At 41.0% G+C, this 17,027-nt stretch overlaps 1 protein-coding gene across 1 annotated transcript in view; it reads left to right on the top strand.

The window, feature by feature from the left end:
• Positions 1 to 17,027, top strand: part of LOC101405469 (uncharacterized) — a 58,069-nt gene that overhangs the window by 14,105 nt on the left and 26,937 nt on the right. The window contains exons 2-5 of the mRNA XM_014796965.2: positions 1,533 to 1,670; positions 14,469 to 14,595; positions 14,799 to 14,859; positions 15,252 to 16,306. Coding sequence (XP_014652451.2) covers positions 1,668 to 1,670; positions 14,469 to 14,595; positions 14,799 to 14,859; positions 15,252 to 16,306 — 1,246 coding nt within the window. The 5' untranslated portion in view covers positions 1,533 to 1,667. The remainder of the gene's footprint in view (positions 1 to 1,532; positions 1,671 to 14,468; positions 14,596 to 14,798; positions 14,860 to 15,251; positions 16,307 to 17,027) is intronic.

Consider the following 17,027-nt stretch of genomic DNA (forward strand, 5'->3'; position numbering starts at 1 on the left):
ACCACTGGGATGGCCAGAGTCAAGAAGTGATGTAAGAACAAGTTTTGTTGAGGATATGTTTAGAAATTTGAACTCTTGTACATGAGTGGTGCGAATATAAAATGGTGTAGTCACTGTGAGAAAAGGTCTGGGAGTTCCTCAAATATAAAACCTAACATTACCATATGACCATCAATTCCACTCCTAGTACTTATCTCTGTGTGTGTGTGTGTGTGTGTGTGTGTGTGAGTGTGTGAGTGTGTGTGGTGAGAATGCTTAATCCACTGTTTTAGCAATTTCAAATATACAAATTATATATGTATATCAAATCATCACGTTGTAATCTTTTTCTTTTATTTATTATTTTTTTATGAGGAAGATCAGCCCTGAGCTAACATCCATGCTAATCCTTCTCTTTTTTGCTGAGGAAGACCGGCTCCGAGCTAACATCTATTGCCAATCCTCCTCATTTTTTTTTCCGCCAAAGCCCCAGTAGATAGTTGTATGTCATAGTTGCACATCCTTCCAGTTGCTGTATGTGGGATGTGGCCTCAGCATGGCCAGAGAAGCGGTGCGTCGGTGCGCGCTGGGGATGGGAACCCCGGCCGCCAGTAGCGGAGTGCAGGCGCTTAACTGCTAAGCCACGTGGCCGGCCCCCTGTAATCTTTAAATATAGGCAATTTTATTAGTCAGTTATACCTCGATAAAACTGGGGGTGGGGGAAGAGTTTCCAGGTCTATCCCACATTTACATAAGGATTTATTTTTTTTTTATATCAGTGAAATAGGAGTCAGTTGCCTTAGATCTGGATATTATAGCGGTTAACATTTAAAATGTCTCTAGGGACATGGGCAAAAACTGATCTAAAATAAATTTCCTTCCAGTGTAAAATGTACACCTGAGACTTTAATGAGTGTATGTCACGCCCTGTGGTTAGACTGAAAGGGACCTTGCATTCAGGCTAGGGCTGTGGGATTCAAACTTCCCACCAGAGCCAAGTGCTCTGGGATTCTTTATCTTAAGCACCAAATGAGTGGGGTGGGGTAGGGATGGGTGGTAGCTAGGATCGCAGATTAAAACGGAGCCTGACTCGGTTACAGATGGTGAGGTCACATTCAAATGCGTTTCTAAAAAAGGGTCACAGTTCCATGACTGGCCTGGGAACTTTATGACAAGTCCTTGACACATAGAGCACATGAGACCCTCTTGTGTCATTGTGGCCTGGCCTGGGCCACCCTCGTTTTCTGTACTTGCTCCGTTTGAAACTCAGTCAGGAGTTCCCAGTGCACAGTGGTGCCCACGTGTTTTCAAAGAGCTGAGTGAAAACGATAGAGGCAACCCCAGGCCTCGAAAAAATTCTGTTTAAATTCAAATGTGCCCGGTGAGTTAGGTTCCTGCTCACCAGCCTGGGCTGATTCCACTGAGACCTGCAGCCACCCGCCCACTGTCACTCAGGCATAAGGGGGCGGGGCCTTGTGGACTGTCCAATCAGGGGAGCCGCTGGGGCAAGTGGGTGGGATGATGCTCCACGCCTACGTGCATGTCCCTTCTAGGTACTGCGGTGCTGCAGATCGGTTGTCGCCTCGTTAACAGTCCTGGGTGGCTCTGCCGCAGCCTCTGTCACGCTGTGATCTGCACTGGCCGTGGGAGTCATTGGAAGGACTCAGGGGGACCCAGGAGACCTAGAAATGGTGAGTGTGCGGCCCCGGGGTGAGGAGACGGGGAGGAGGGGGTAGTCGGAACCAGCTGTGGGCGGACCCGAGTCCGCTGGTGGCCCCTCAGACCTCAGTCACCTCCGGCTGCAGCCTGCAGCGTGGGGGCTGGGCCGGCAGCCAGGACCCTGGGCGTTCTGTTCATCACTGTGCATGGTGGCATCAGACCTGGATCTTCCCTGGACAGCTCTGTGCCCACAGCCCTGCGTTGTCCCTAGATTGTGTGGTGACCACAAGGAGGGTCATCAGGGACAATGGTGACTCAGTCTCCAGGATTCATGTATGGGAAGAGCTCTGGTCGGTGGGGTCCTCAGTGCCTCTTTTCTCCTGAGTGGACACCCGTTTTCTCCTGAGTCTTCCAGTTGTTTGGGGAGCAGGGTCTCAAATCCAGGGCCCTGTCCCTCCAACCTAGCTCTTCCTAGGACTGAGAATAAGTCTCTAAATTTTTATATTTCTCACCGCATTCCCAAAGCCAACTTCCCCTTTCCGATTCACAGCATCTTTATCAACTCTTCATTCTCCATGGTGCGTTTCAAACAGACCCAGTATTTTAACTGTTAATCCTTATTCTGCCGAGCCATGCATAGCTCTTTTCTAAAGAGTTTATATTTGTCTGTGGATGTTTTACATGAGAGGAAAGCAGAGAATAACCGCCTGGAACTACATTGTATGAAATCCTTGTGCCCCTCCCCCCAGGATCTTTCTGGGCACAGACATCCTATGGGAAGTCCTTTCGAGGTTCCTCTTGAGAAACTTTCCTGGGTGATCTTGTCCATTGGCACTGCCCCTCCCTAGGTTTGTGACCTAGAAAAATTTTATTCACTTATTTAACTCTGTTTTTCAATAAGGGTAAGTATATTTAATCAATAGAGCTTGGAAGACAATATAAAAGAGTTCCAAGCAGGCAACAAAGAGGTGAATTTTAGAAAAAATATAATGTCCCTGTGTTACATTCCATTTGTTAAGAATAGTTGTTTCACTCTTTCTTCCCCTAAATGTGTGTAGTAAGTTTCTGAGGTCTATTCTTTACTTTGTATGTTTTCAAATGAAATTCCAGGGCTTAGACATGCAGACCACAAGCGTTCAAGTGTGATTTCTTGCCATGGAAATAATGTAACCACAGGACCAGGAACAGAATTTGCCAGCCCAAAACATACGTCTTTGGCATAAGGGCTGTTTTGAGCTGATGATTATTAAAAAACAGCAGACACAGGAAAAGCTCTGAAAATCTAGAAGAAGTTACCGTTTTGTAAGGGAAATTTACATTTATAAGAGAAATGTCCATTTTTAAGGGTGCCTCCCTCTCTGTGCCAGGAAGGGGAGGATGACTCTAAATCTCTAGAAACTCTTATCAGTGGAGAAGGCAATGACTTAAATCTGCATTACAACTTTACCCTTGTTTACTGTGCTTTTCCTGATAATCTCCCATAACTAACCTCAGCTTAACTACTGGATGTTAAAGCTATTTTTCTGGGGAGGTGAGCCAGGCAGGAGCATGTGCAGAAGAGAAAGTTTTGATCTGCCAATCAAATCTCATCCTGCCAAGGGCCTCTGCATACCAGCTGGCCCTCCCTGCTCCCTTGAACCTCACCCCATAGTTTGGGGGAGACAGAGTTGAGAGCCTGTCCTTCTGTCTCCTTGCCAATGAATGCACAATAAACTGTTTCTTCTTTCCAAGATTGGTGTGCCACAGTATCAGCTTCTGTGTGCATCGAGTGGTGAGTCCTTGCTCAGTAACAGTAATAAATTACTGACTTCTTTTTTCTGAAAGAAATAGATATTTTGTGTTTTCTAGTCGAAGTAGTAAAAGTACCTTATGATTTTCTTCTCGATTTTCCATGGAGAGACTGGATTTAAGTGATTTTTCTGGATTATTCAAACATTGGGTTTGTGTCATTTAAAATAACAATGATGTTCCAAAGCATCTCCAGTGGGAGCAGAGGTCCACAGTCAGACTAAGGCCCCCTTGGGCCTGCAAAGAGAAGGAATGAAGGCCCAGTTCTTCCTGGGGAGCCCCCCCTGCAGGTGTCCTGCCTGCTCACACCCCCCATGGAAGGAGCCTCTATACTGAGAGGAGCTGCAGAGCCCTGGAAAGCTGGGGGTGCACGTGCTCATGGGGGTGGGGAGTGATGCCCTTTCTGAGGCTGATGCCCTTCCTTAGGCCTGGACATTTTAAACATTTGAGTTTTGCATCCACATTGTAGGTGCACTGAGAGTGCAATTTGTATACATTGAGAAAATCTGTGACGATCAGGAGTTCTGTCCTGTGCACAGAGGGTTTATAAATTTGGGAGTTCCATTGGGTCAGAACCTTAAACTGAATCAGGCTGAGAGTCTCCTCAGTTGTGAGAATGGAAGCCTGGGGGAGGCAGTGCTTCCATGCTCACAGGAGAGGGGAGGGTGTGTGGAGCTCCCAGAGTTCACTCCTGTGGCTGCTCAGGTGCCCCACCCCCCTCCACCAGGGACTGACCCACTCTAGGGGTTACTTCTCAACCGGGAGTGTTTAGACGCTAAATTTGGAAATATGGTCAACTTTCTGAATGTGGGTTTTTCTTGTGAACTGTGGACAAGCAGACTGCTTCTATGAGCTGATTCAAATATTAATGTTTCTGTCCCTGCATTCCTTTATCAACTGAATATTGCAGACTTTGATTCTAGTTTCCATTAGTACTTGGGGTTTTAAAATGTAAGTTGATTGAGAGAGATGATATTAGTAAAGCAAGAAAATGTAGAACCAAATAGAATTTCTGTTCCATTTAGATAAGAGAACAAGATCTGAGATGGGTGTACTAAGTTCTCACGTGCATTTTCAAATTTTAGGTCAGTTCTTGTGTCCATGTCCCTAGAGAACTTTGACATTTAAAAGGCTATACTATTCCTAAGGCAAATGAATTCCTATTTTAATGGATGTGAGGAAAAAGCACTTGAATTTCTGTTTTCATTTTTTTTTTTTTTTTAAAGATTTTATTTATTTATTTTTCCCCCAAAGCCCCAGTACATAGTTGTCTGTCACAGCTGCACATCCCTCCAGCTGCTGTATGTGGGACGCGGCCTCAGCATGGCTGGAGGAGCGGTGCTTCGGTGCGCACCCGGGATCCGAACCCGGGCCGCCGGCAGCGGAGCGCACGCACCCAACCGCCAAGCCACGGGCCGGCCCCTGAATTTCTGTTTTCATTGATATGAGGAAACAGGTCAATCCTTATGTAAATCTTTGGAATTTCTAGTTCATTGCAGGGCTTAATTGCAAACCTCTAATATATTATAATATGCTACTCTTTCCTGAAAATATCCCCAGTGTGAAATATACTGGAGGGGGTACAAACTAAACTGCCCCTTGTCTTTTTGTTACAAAGGGATTTGTAAATTTTTTATTGTCTGCAGTTTTATATTGGTTGATATTTAAAGGATTAAGTCTTAGAGAAGTTTTGTATGTAGAAACATTAATATTAAGTTAATTTTAAAAAGCCAAAGTTAATTAAAAATAATGATCATGCATAGGAAAATATGGTGTATATAAATTTATCTCTTTATTTTAAATAAATAATGCATGAGAAGGTTAAAATATTTCTAAGAGAGGAAACTAACTTTTTTTTTTTTTTTTTTTCTTTTTTTAAGGATTTTATTTATTCATTTTTTTCCCCCCAAAGCCCCAGTAGATAGTTGTACGTCATAGGTCCGCATCCTTCTAGTTGCTGTACGTGGGACTCGGCCCCGGGTTGGACGGAGAAGTGGTGCCTCGGGGCGCGCCCGGGATCCGAACCCGGGCCGCCAGCATCAGAGCGCGCGCACTTAACCGCTAAGCCACGGAGCCGGCCCAGAGGAAACTAACTTAAGGAGACTCCCTGCCTGCACGTCCTGCCCCACTCTTCTGCTCTCACTCCAGCCTCCCTCAAATGACCAGTTTTGATCACTGCTTCATCATCCTGTTAGTGTTTCTTTATATAAAAACAAGCCAGTGTGAATGCCTATTTTTCTTACCTGTGTCTGTTCTTATAATGAGTGTCCAGGGTCCACACATTTGGTGTTTGGCTTCTGAACACTTAAGCCTCACCCCTCCCTTTCCCCTAGGCCTTCTTGTCTGGACGGGCTGATGAGAAAGCCTGGAGGCTCCTGCACTGTGAGCTGCTGCTTGCTGGGCAGCTCCTCCTGTGAGCTGTGCTGCCCTGTGTGCACTGTTCACCCACCACGCCTGGTTCTGTTATGTACAGAGGACTCTGAATTGGCAGTTTCAGGTCCTTTGGGAGCTGGAGTCTGGGAATGGGGCCCTCCTCAATGAGGTCCTGGGTTTTGTCTTTGGTGGAAACTATCTGTGTGTTTAGACTGCAGGTGAGACTGAGGCCAGGGTTACCTTGACGTTACAGGGTGTCTTGCGTTATGAGGATGATTATACTCTGTGAATGAGCTGAGCTCCTCAGATTGTCGCTGGTTAAAGAGCAATAATTTCAGAGAGAAAGAGACTGGAAAATGATCCAGTAGGTAGCAAGATTCCAGAGGGATCGCCAGGACCCGTAAATAACTCTGCTGCAGCTGCCACCCCTGTGTCTATTGCCACAAAGATCCTGACCCTCTGGGTTATAGTGGACAGCACACACAGTCTGAGTTTCGCCCAGCAAAGGGATTAGTGCAAACTCGACTTAGGCCCGGGTTCCTTAAACTCCATGAAGCAGCCAGCTGTCATGGAGGTGGCCTCTAACCCTGATGACAGTGATTTGAGGCTCACTAGAGGAGGGCCTTAAGTTGTCATTAGGCTTCTGATGCAAAAAACTGCCCCACGCCCCACACTATATGCCATTAGAGCTGCTATTGTCACCAGGTACTGAGATCTCTTGAAAATAGAGGCTCTCACAAGCACTGAGCATTTTACCTTCTACCAAGGTGCCTATTTTGCCTTTGGCCCTGGAAACAGCCTCCAATCAACTCAGCCAGGGTGGTGACACCTACTTGTGATGTGATGGAGCTGAACCTTGGCCCTGCAGCTTATGCCGCCTGCAGGAGGGCATAGACTTTCTTCAGTTCATTGAAAGATGCTAGGGTGCTGGAGGAGGTCACCCCTCTCCCAGACACCTTGGTTCTCTGAGTAGTTCCTCAGGACTAAGTGAATGCACAGCCCTGGGGACTGTATAGACTTTAAGGATGACAATGCACATTCATACATGATGGAGCTCAGTGGAGAGTTGCTGCTCTTCATCCCTTAATTGGGACATGCCTGATGAAGAACCAAACCCAGGTGTCACCAGAGCTAAGCAAATATCAGTCAGTCATTTTACTAGTGGCCACAAAATGGCGTCATCTGCATGTGTTCACAAACTCTTGGATGATGGTCTAAGGGATGCCCCTTTCTTTTTTTTTTTTTTTTTATAAGAGAATATTTATTGATAAATGGTTTCTTGCTTATTTCAACATTCTGAGTATATTTGTTTCACCAACAGTCTTTTTTTTTGTTTTTTTTTTTTGTGTTTTATTTTTTGTTTATTGCAGTAACATTGGTTTATAACATTGTAAAAATTTCAGGTGTACATCATTGTACTTCTATTTCTGCATGGACTACATCATGTTCACCACCAAAATACTAATTACAACCCATCACCACACACATGTACCCAATTATCCCTTTCACCCTCCTCCCTCCCCCCTTCCCCTCTGGTAACCACCAATCCAATCTCTGTCCCTATGTGTTTGTTTATTGTTGTTATTATCTACTACTTAATGAAGGAAATCATACGGTATTTGACCTTGTCCCTCTGACTTATTTCACTTTGCATCATACCCTCAATGTCCATCCATGTTGTCACAAATGGCTGGATTTCATCGTTTCTTATGGCTGAGTAGTATTCCATTGTGTATATATACCACAGCTTTTTTATCCATTCGTCCCTTGATGGGCACTTAGGTTGCTTCCAAGTCTTGGCTATCGTGAATAAGGCTGCAATGAACACAGGAGTGCATGTACCTTTGCAAATTGGTGTTTTCAAGTTCTTTGGATAAATACCCAACAGTGGAATAGCTGGATCATATGGTAGTTCTATCCTTGATTTTTTGAGGAATCTCCATACTGTTTTCCATAGTGGCTGCACCAGTTTGCACTCCCACCAGCAGTGTATGAGAGTTCCCTTCTCTCCACAACCTCTCCAACACATGTTGTTTCCTGTCTTGTTAATTATAGCCATTCTGACAGGCGTGAGGTGATATCTCATTGTAGTTTTGATTTGCATTTCCCTGATAGTTAGTGATTTTGAACATCTTTTCATGTGTCTGATGGCCATCTGTATATCTTCTTTGGAGAAATGTCTGTTCAGGTCTTTTGCCCATTTTTAATTGGGTTGTTAGTTTTTGTTGTTGAGATGCATGAGTTCTTTATATATTTTGGAGATTAAGCCCTTATCAGATGTATGGTTTGCAAATATCTTCTCCCAATTGTTAGGTTGTCTTTTTGTTTTGTTGATGGTTTCCTTTGCTGTGCAGAAGCTTTTTAGTTTGATGTAGTCCCATTTGTTTATTTTTTCTATTGTTTCTCTTGCCCGGTCAGATGTGGTGTTTGAAAAGATGTTGCTAAGACTGATGTCGAAGAGCGTACTGCCTATGTTTTCTTCTAGAACTTTCACAGTTTCAGGTCTTACATTCAAGTCTTTAATCCATTTGGAGTTAATTTTTGTGTATGGTGTAAGGTAAGGGTCTACTTTCATTTTTGCATATGCCTATCCAGTTTTCCCAACACCATTTGTTGAAGAGACTTTCTTTTCCCCATTGTATGTTCTTGGCTCCTTTGTCAAAGATTAGCTGTCCATAGATGTGTGGGTTTATTTCTGGGCTTTCGATTCTATTCCATTGATCTGTGTGTCTGTTTTTGTGCCAGTACCATGCTGTTTTGGTTACTATAGCTTTGTAGTATATTTTGAAATCAGGAGTGTGATACCTCCAGCTTTGTTCTTTTTTCTCAGGATTCCTTTAGCTATTCGGGGTCTTTTGTTGTTCCATATAAATTTTAGGATTCTTTGTTCTATTTCTGTGAAAAATGTTGTTGGAACTTTGATAGGGATTGCATTGAATCTATAGATGGCTTTAGGAAGTATGGACATCTTAACTATGTTAATTCTTCCAATCCAAGAGCATGGAATATCTTTCCATTTCTTTGTGTCTTCTTCAATTTCTTTCAGAAATGTTTTATAGTTTTCGGTGTACAGATCTTTCACCTCTTTGGTTAAGTTTATTCCTAGGTATTTTATTCTTTTTGTTGCAATTGTAAATGGGATGGTATTCTTTTTTTTTTTTTTAAAGATTTTATTTATTCAGTTTTTCCCCCCAAAGCCCCAGTAGATAGTTGTACGTCATAGGTTCACATCCTTCTAGTTGCTGTACGTGGGACTCGGCCTCGCGTTGGACGGAGAAGTGGTGCCTCGGGGCGCTCCCGGGATCCGAACCCGGGCCGCCAGCATCAGAGCGCGCGCACTTAACCGCTAAGCCACGGGGCCGGCCCTGGGATGGTATTCTTGATTTCTCTTTCTGCTACTTCGTTGTTAGTGTGCAGAAATGCAACTGATTTTTGTATGTTGATTTTGTATCCTGCAACTTTCCCATATTCGTTTATTACTTCTAAGAGTTTTCTGGTGGATTCTTTAGGGTTTTCTATATATAAAATCATGTCATCTGCAAATAGTGACAGTTTCACTTCTTCCTTTCCCATTTGGATCCCTTTTATTTCTTTCTCTTGCCTGATTGCTCTGGCTAGGACTTCCAATACTATGTTAAATAGGAGTGGTGACAGTGGGCGGGATGCCCCTTTCTGGTTAAAGAACTCTGGCAACCTCTTTAATCAGAGATACTCCAAATAGAAGTCAAAGTAACACTTAAGTCCGCAATACAAGGACTCACCAGGACACTCGTTATCCACCTTGGAGTTCTGACACTACTGATAGTAACCATGGCACCTCTCAGAGTATGCAGTGCCCTGCTCTCCAACAAGGCATTCGGTGGAAGTTTCGCCTCCCTTATGGGTCTCAGGCTCGTAGAGCACCATACTGGCTTATTGAAATCAGTTGGATGAGAGATGTCCTATTTCAGTCATATGGGGTGAAGTGTAATGAGTTTGTCTTCATCTCTTTTTTTTGAAAGTCTTCAGGTTTTTTTAGAGCAGTTTTTGGTTTACAGAAAAATTGATCAGAATTTACAGAGAGTTCTCACAAAATCCTTCTCTTCTGCACACAGTTTGAACTCTCTTTCACATGTTTTACTACTGTGATACATTTCTTATGATTTCCAAACCCATATTGATGCATCACATGCTCAGTGTACATTATTATTGACTCTGTGTTATACAATGTGTGGGTTTTGGCAAAAGTATAATGACGTGGATCCATCATTTCTGTTTCACATAGTACAGTTTCACTTCCCTAAAAATACTCTGTGCTCCATCTATTGCTTCATCCCTCCCTCCAGCCATCAGTCCTTCACAATCAATGATCTTTCTACTGACTCATGCTTTTGTCTTTTGCAGAATGCCATGTACTACATAGCTTTGTCACATTGGCTTCTTTCCCTTAGCCGTATAATTTTAAGGTTCCTCTATGTGTTTACATGGCTTGATACCTCATTTCTTTTTATCACTGAACAGTGTTTCATTGTATGGATACACCATTGATTGTTTTTGTCTATTCCAGTCTTGAAAGACATCTCGTTTAAAACTCTTAACTCTTGCCAATTATGAATAAACCACCTATAAACATTCATGTGTAGGTTTTGTGTGAACTTAAGGTTACAGTTCATTTGGAAAAATACCAAGGAGTGTGATTGTTGGATCTTACTCTACGTAGTAACAGTGTATTTTGTTTTGAAGGAAAGTTCCTGTCTTCCGCTGTAGGTGTACCAAATTCCATGTCCATCAGCAGTGAATGAAGATTTACCTGTAGCTTCACATCTTCACCTATATCTGATCTTCTGAGTGTTTTGAGTTTTAATCATTTAATAAGTGTTTAATGATACATCACTGTTGTTTTATTTGCAATTTCCCAATGACATTTGATGTGGAGCAAGTTTTCATATTGCTTATTTCCCATCTATATATCTTCTTCAGTGAGCTGTCTGTTTAGATCTTTTGCCCATTTTTTAATTGTGTTCTTTGTCTTCTGACTGGTGAGTTTTAAGAGTTCTTTGGGTATTTCGGATACCAATCGTTTACCCAATAACAGTTTTACAAAGATTTTCTCTGACTCTGGGAATTGTATTTTTATTCTCTTAGCACTGTCTTTCTCAGAGCAGGAGTTTTTTATTTTAATGAAATAAATATTTTGGTTTTTTCTTTATGGGCCTTTCTTTTTGCTTTCTTATCTAAAACTTCAGTTCAAAATAAGTTTTCTAACTTTTGAGACTTCTTCTTTGATCCTTTGTATTACTTTGAAGTATCTTGTTGAATCTCCACATATTTTGGGGTTTTCCAACTCTCTGTTATTGACTTCTAGATGAATGCCTATGTGGTATCAGAGCATATTTTGTATGAGTTCTGTTCTTTCACATTTGTTAAGGTGTGCTTTATGTCCCAGAACATGGGTTGTCCTGGTGAATGTTCCCTGTGAACTTGAGAAGAGTGTATATTCTGCTGTTGTATGAAGTATTCCATAGACTACAATGAAATCCAGTTGTTTCACGGTGCTGTTCAGTTCACCTCTCTCCTCCCTCATTTCCTGCCTCCTGGAATTTATAATTCGCCATAAGGGGGTGTTGAATTCTACAGCTGTAGTACTGGATTCATCTGTTTCTCTTTGCATTCTATCAGTTCTAGCCTGATATATGTTGCCCCTCTGTTGTTATGCACATACGCATGAAGGATTGCTGTGCTTTCTTGGAGAATAGACCCCTTTGTCAATATCTAATGCCCCTCTCTATCTCTGAATTTTCATTGATTTAGAATCTGCATTTTCTATAATTCGTATAGGTATGACAACTTTCTTCTGATTAGTGTTGGCGTGGTCTGTATTTCTCCATCCCTTTACCCTTCATCTATCTGTGTCTTTATACTTAAAGTGGGTTTCTTGTAGACAATACATAATTGTGATTTCTGATATCCGATATTACTATGTCTTTCAATTGTATCCAGACTATTGATGATTAAAGTGGTTATTAATACAGTTGGATTAATATTTACCAAACCTCTTACTATTTTTCATTTGTACCCTTGTTATTCTTTTCTTTTTGCCTTACACTTTTTTCTGCCTTCTCTGGCTGAAATAGAGCATTTACTCTGATTCTTGTTTTTCTCCTCTGTAAGCGTATCAGCTACACATTTTTCAAGAACAGTTTGTAGTGGTTGCCCTTGAGTTTTTAGTGTACATTTAAAACTAACCCACCACTTTTGCCAAATAACACTATATCAATTCATGTTGTGTAAGTAGCTCTTAACACACTATCCCCAATTTCCCCTTCCCTGTCCCTCATCACACTGCTGTCATTTATTTCACTTGTCTGTAAGCTTCGCATTACCAAATACATTGTTGCTGATATCATTTTAAACAAAGCATTGCCTGTTATATTAATTATAGGAAATATAAATGATATTTTACTTTCATTTTTTCTTTTTCTAATCCTCTACCTTTATCATTTACATTCTTTCTGATAAATTTTTGAACATTTCATTCAAAGTAGGTGTACTCATGACATATTTTCTCAACTTTTGTCTCAGAAAGTCCTTATTTCTCCTTTATTTTTCAAAGATAATTTTCCTTTTTTTTTTTTTTAAAGATTTTATTTATTTATTTTTCACCCCGCAAAGCCCCAGTAGATAGTTGTATGTCATAGCTGCACATCCTTCCAGTTGCTGTATGTGGGACGCGGCCCCAGCATGGCCAGAGAAGCGGTGCATTGGTGCACGCCCGGGATCTGAACCTTGGGCCGCCAGCAGCGGAGCGCGCACACTCAACCTCCAAGCCACGGGGCCGGCCCCTCAAAGATAATTTTCCTTGACAGAGCATTCTAGGGTAGTGTTTTTTTATTTTCAAAACTTTATATCACTCTACTCTGTTCTTTCTTGCATGGTTTTTGAAAAGAAGTCCAATTTAGTTCAAATCTTTGTTTCTTTATACCTAAGGTGTGTTTCTTCTCTGGCATTTCCCAATATATTCTCTGTCTCTGATTTTTCTGTGGTTTGAACAGGATATCCTTGGGTGTGCACTTTTGTAGTTTATCATGTTTAGTGTCCTCTGAGCTTCCTAGATGAACAGTTTGCCAGCTATGATTAAATTGAATGGGTTCACGGATACTGGGTTCTGTCTTTGCATTAGATTCGGGTGAAATACATTTTCTGTTTAGTACAGGCCTTATTTTTTTTTTTTTTTAATAATTTTATTTATTTATTTTTCCCCCCAAAGCCCCAGTAGATAGTTGTATGTCATAGCTGCACATCCTTCTAGTTGCTGCATGTGGGATGCGGCCTCAGCATGGCCGGACAAGCGGTGCGTCGGTGCGCGCCCGGGATCTGAACCCGGGCCGCCAGCGGCGGAGCGCGCACACCCAACCGCTAAGCCACGGGGCCGGCCCATTACAGGCCTTATTAAGAATAGAATATCTGGGGCATATTTCAGAAATGCCATCTTCTTTTCTCTTTCCTAATTATAGAGACGCTGGCTTGCTCTATGACCTCAAAGATCTCATGGATCTAAGAAGAGTATTTCATTTCAAGATTGTTCATTTTCTTGTGAGATCAAGAATGACAGCTTCTAAGTTCCTTAAGTGTAGGATCAGAAGTTGACAGGACGTCATCTAGAGTGTCTGGTTAGGAAACACTTCCTCTTGAAGTTGGAGAATTGAGATTTTATGTTCTTTTGGAGGAAAGCAGTGTTAAATCCTTCACATATTTTATAATCATGGGCAAATTTACTGTCAAACCATTGTGAACTCCCCGCAATCTGCAGCTCTTAACCTGCCCCTCAAGGCCAGCAAGGCCCAGGGTCCACTGTTAGTGTTTGACCTGAAAGAGCTCTTATGGCACATTATCTCACTGTGTGTTCTAGAAATTGGTGGGAAGTAGCTTTGAGGCACATGAGTATAGGAATTTTATGGTTTAAGTTGTCATGCCTTCTTCCTTTTGTCTGAGCTCAAAGTTCCAAATAACTTTCTAGCCCCATCAAATCATATGCATAGAGAAAGGAAGAACTAAGTCTATGATAAGTATACACAAGTTAAAAGCAATGCTTCCCCAGAAGAATATTTACATTCAGCCAGCTGCATCTCATTACTTGTAATAACCTGGAGTACTTTAGGAAAATAGGGCCAGCTGGGCTTTGTTAAATGATTGGTTTCTAGAGACCTCCTGGACTGTGTTTGGTGATGGGATTAGACAAAAAAAGCCTCTACTCCTTCACTGTGTTTTTATCCACTGAAACCTCATGCAGATTTGACCCTCTGCCTCATGGAGTGCTGTAACTGGTGGGTAATAAGGAAGAAGATGAAAGAATTTTTCTCACAAGGAACCATCAGTCTTAAGAGGATAATATTTGTTTGATTTGTATTTCATTTCTCTCATTTCCAAACATGCTCCACACCCTGCCATTAGAGAGAAATACAACGTAATGTGATCACAGTAAAAATGTGTAAAATATTTCCATGTGTTCATCATGCTGTTAAATTGATGATGAAGTATGTGCAGAAAAACAGTGAGTTTTTTATGATTACGACAGAGAATAAATGTTTGGAGATGAGAGAATCATATGTAACTTTCCTACAAATGGAGTATAGGTCTCCACTGCTGTTACACTTATGCATCCTACTCTACACATATATATGATGTTTTAGGACTCAGTCACCATTGAGGATGTGGCTGTGAACTTCACCGCAGAGGAGTGGGCTTTACTGGATCCTTCACAGAAGAAACTCTACAGAGATGTGATGTGGGAAACCTTCAGGAACCTGGCCTCAATAGGTAAGAATGAGGACATTTCTTCACTTCATCAGTCAGAGAACAAGTGTCTCTTGCCCATCAACATATTTCCAAGATGTAGAATGGGAAAAGGGGAGATGTTGGTAAATAAACTAGAAATGATCATAGCTCATCATGGACTTAGAATCTAAAAAGTTTTATAATTTCTAATACTTTGGGATCAACTTTGTGAGTCTGCATTTCAGGAAAAACATGGGAAGATCATGATATTGAAGATCAGTACAAAATCCAAGGGAGAAAACAGAGGTGAGTCACAGTCACAATAGAAAACAGTGTCTCATGTGAGAATCCTGGTATCTTAGGAAATTTTAAAAAGATGTAAACAAAACAAATAATCCTTGCTTCAAATTTAGCTATTGTTAGAAAATTTTCACCAAATATACTTTCTGAAATGTGATTTAGAGGTTCAGTTTTTGCAAAAGAGTTTACTTGGAAACGAATCAATCAACCCTACATTTGAATATCACTCTTTGGATAATAGTAAGGGTGATGCCCTCTTGCAGAGCATTCGGTGTATTCGGTTTCTGAGCATTCAGACAAGGCAGAAAACCAACACTTTTCCTATAAATCAATAAGTATAACAAATATAAAATCATTAATGAAGAAATCATTAAGAATGTGCTTCTCATTTTTTACAGAAGTCATATGGTAGGGAGACTCGGTGAAAGTGAAGAGGGTAGTCAGTGTGGAGAAAACTTCAGCGTTATTCCAAATCTCAATCTGAACAAGAAAACTACTGGAGCTAAACCATGTGAATGCAGTGCATGTGGAAAAGTCTTCATGCATCATTCGTCCCTTAATAGGCATGTTAGATGTCACACTGAACACAAACCATATGCATTTCAAAAATATGGAGAGAAGCCACATACATGTAAGGAATGTGGGAAAGCCTTCACTTTTCCCAGTTCTCTTCGAATTCATGAAAGAACTCACACTGGAGAGAAACCTTATGAATGTAAAAACTGCAGTAAAGCATTCATTTCTCTCAGTTCACTTCAAAAACATGAACGAATTCATACTGGAAAGAAACCCTTTGAATGTAAAATATGTGGTAAAGCATTCAGTTTTCCCAGTAATGTTCAAGTACATGAAAGAACTCATACTGGAGAGAAACCGTATAACTGTAAGACATGTGGGAAAGCCTTCAGTTTATCTTGTAGTGTTCAAGTACATGAAAGAATTCATACCGGAGAGAAACCCTATGAGTGTAAGGAATGTGGGAAAGCCTTTATAACTTCCTCAAGCCTTCAAGCACACATGATTTCTCACACTGGAGATGGGCCTTATAAATGTAAGGAATGCAATAAAGCATTCATTTCTCCCAGTGCATTTCGAACACATGAAAGAATTCATACTGGAGAGAAACCCTTTGAATGTAAAATATGTAGTAAAGCCTTCAGGTTTTCCTATTCTCTTCGAAAACATCAAAGAACTCACACGGGAGAGAAGCCCTATGAATGTAAAAAATGCAGTAAAGCATTCACTTCTTCCTGTTCTCTTCAAAAACATGAAAGAACTCATACCGGAGAAAAACCTTATGAATGTAAAAAATGCAGTAAAGCATTCAGTTCTTGCAGTTCTCTTCGATTACATGAAAGAAATCACACTGGAGAGAAACCCTATGAATGCAAAAAATGTAGTAAAGCATTCACTTCTGCCAGTTGTCTTCGAAAACATGAAAGAACTCATACTGGATAGAAACTGTATGAATGTAAAAAATGTAGTAAAGCATTTAGTTTTCCCAGTTCACTTCAAAGACATGAATGAAGTCACAATGGAGAGAATTCCTGAGGATGTCAATAAAATGGGAAAGCCTTTATTTTTCATGAATACTTTCAAGGATATGCAAGAATGTGCACTAGAGGAAAAACCATGTAAATGTAAAGAATGTGGGAGAGCTTTATGTCATCCCAGTTCTTTCTGAAGGCATGAAGGACTCACTTGATAAACACCTCTTGAATGTAAACAGTGAGGGAAGGATTTCAATTGGCCTACATCCTTCTCTGTGAAACTCCCTCCAAAAAGAAATATAAATGTAAGTCAGGAAAGCTTGATGGAAATTAATTTGCATGTAATGTTCTAAAAAACTTTCAACATGAAAGAGTTGTTATAAAAGTTATAAATATATTGTTTACTAAGCTTCTTTCTTAAAGTGCAACATTGGATTGTGGATTTCTACTAATAACTTTCAGAAATGAATATTGAGGTGAGAAAATTCTGCAAGTCACTCTTTCTTAATACTACATAAAGATTAATAGGTGGTGCTTTTTTCTTAAATCAGTTAATAATATTTTCTCCTTTAATTTTTTTTATAATGTTTTAATTGTTCTGTGTTAAGGGGCCATTGAAAAATGGCAGTTTGTTGTTGTCCAAACTTTTTTACTCGCATTGTATTGAAATTCCTGGATATGCCT

This window comes from Ceratotherium simum, chromosome 39 (assembly GCF_057802395.1).
Source record: "Ceratotherium simum simum isolate JZ-2026a chromosome 39, ASM5780239v1, whole genome shotgun sequence".
Taxonomy (NCBI): Eukaryota; Metazoa; Chordata; class Mammalia; order Perissodactyla; family Rhinocerotidae; genus Ceratotherium; species Ceratotherium simum.